The sequence below is a fragment of the Tarenaya hassleriana genome, unplaced genomic scaffold (genome assembly GCF_000463585.1).
Source record: "Tarenaya hassleriana unplaced genomic scaffold, ASM46358v1 Cleome15, whole genome shotgun sequence".
NCBI lineage: Eukaryota > Viridiplantae > Streptophyta > Magnoliopsida > Brassicales > Cleomaceae > Tarenaya > Tarenaya hassleriana.
The window spans coordinates 2,880,170-2,881,761 of NW_010964923.1; the positions used below are offsets into that span (position 1 = coordinate 2,880,170).

Consider the following 1,592-nt stretch of genomic DNA (forward strand, 5'->3'; position numbering starts at 1 on the left):
GCTCTTCACTTCGTCTCTATACCTCGCCGCTCTGGTCTCCTCGTTCTTCGCCTCGACGGTGACTAGGGTTTTCGGCCGAAAATGGTCCATGTTCCTCGGAGGACTCATCTTCTTGCTCGGCTCCGCCTTCAATGGCTTCGCTAAGAACGTCGCTATGCTTCTGATCGGCCGTATACTCCTCGGTTTCGGCATCGGATTCGCTAATCAGGTAACGAAACATAAAAAACTAGTGGTAGACGTTTCGGTTTTCGGTTTGGTTTCGGTTCGGTTTTGGTTTTCATTAAGAAAAAAATAGATTTTTAAAAGAAATTTTGGGTTTTTCAAAATCATAAAATTCAGGTTGGTATTCGGTTCGATAATTGTTTGGTTCCGCCGAAAAGGACGAAAAGCTAACATGTGTTTGTGCGTTCACAGTCTGTACCGGTTTATCTATCTGAAATGGCTCCGCCGAATCTTAGAGGAGCTTTCAACATCGGATTCCAAGTTGCGATTATCTTCGGAATCGTCGTTGCAACGATCATCAATTACTTCACGGCTCAAATCAAAGGAGGATACGGATGGAGGATCTCTCTCGGACTCGCTTGCGTGCCCGCGATCATGATCATGGTCGGAGCTCTCATTCTTCCCGACACTCCGAACTCGCTCATCGAGAGAGGTCACACCGAGAAGGCGAGAGAAATGCTGCGGCAGATCCGTGGAACCGAGCACGTCGAGGAGGAATTCCAAGACCTTATCTACGCGAGCGAGGTCGCTAAACAAGTGAAGCATCCATGGAAGAACATCATGCTTCCTCGATACCGACCTCAACTCATCATCACTTTCTTCATTCCCTTCTTCCAACAACTAACCGGGATCAACGTTATCACGTTCTACGCCCCCGTCCTGTTTCAGACGCTCGGGTTCGGTAACAAAGCTGCTCTTTTCTCTGCCATGGTCACGGGAATTATCGAGCTCTTGTGCACCTTTGTCTCTGTCTTCACGGTGGATAGGTATGGAAGGAGAGTGTTGTTCCTTCAAGGTGGTATCCAGATGCTTATCACTCAGGTAACATATCCGAAAACACCCTTTAAATGTTCTTGGTCTAATGGAACTAGATTCTAACATCTCTTGAAATGTCATGTACAGATCGCGATTGGAGCACTTATCGGTGTGAAGTTTGGAGTCACGGGAACGGGAAACATCGGGAAAACGGATGCTAATTTGATAGTGGCATTGATATGCATATACGTTGCGGGTTTCGCCTGGTCGTGGGGACCCCTCGGGTGGCTAGTTCCGAGCGAGATCAGTCCTCTAGAGATCCGATCAGCTGCTCAAGCCATCAATGTGGCTGTGAACATGTTCTTCACTTTCCTCGTGGCTCAACTCTTCCTCACAATGCTTTGCCATTTGAAATTCGGGTTATTCTTCTTCTTCGCGGTCTTCGTCCTCATCATGACGATCTTCATGTACTTCCTCTTACCCGAGACGAAAAACATGCCAATTGAAGAGATGAATAGAGTTTGGAAGGCTCACTGGTTCTGGGGAAGGTTCATTCCCGACGAAGCTGTCTCCGTCGGGTCGGCCGAGATGCAAGAAAAGACGGTATGAAGAGC

General features: G+C 47.8%; 1 protein-coding gene across 2 annotated transcripts in view; it reads left to right on the forward strand.

Moving 5' to 3' along the window:
* Positions 1 to 1,592, forward strand: part of LOC104809026 (sugar transport protein 4) — a 2,881-nt gene that overhangs the window by 942 nt on the left and 347 nt on the right. Inside the window, exons 3-5 of one of the 2 annotated variants that reach the window (XM_019202027.1) lie at positions 4 to 208; positions 415 to 1,044; positions 1,126 to 1,592. In XM_019202027.1, coding sequence (XP_019057572.1) covers positions 4 to 208; positions 415 to 1,044; positions 1,126 to 1,587 — 1,297 coding nt within the window. In that variant the 3' untranslated portion in view covers positions 1,588 to 1,592. Of the gene's footprint in view, positions 209 to 414; positions 1,045 to 1,125 lie in introns of both variants that reach the window. The other variant, XM_010534907.2, reaches the window with a different exon arrangement.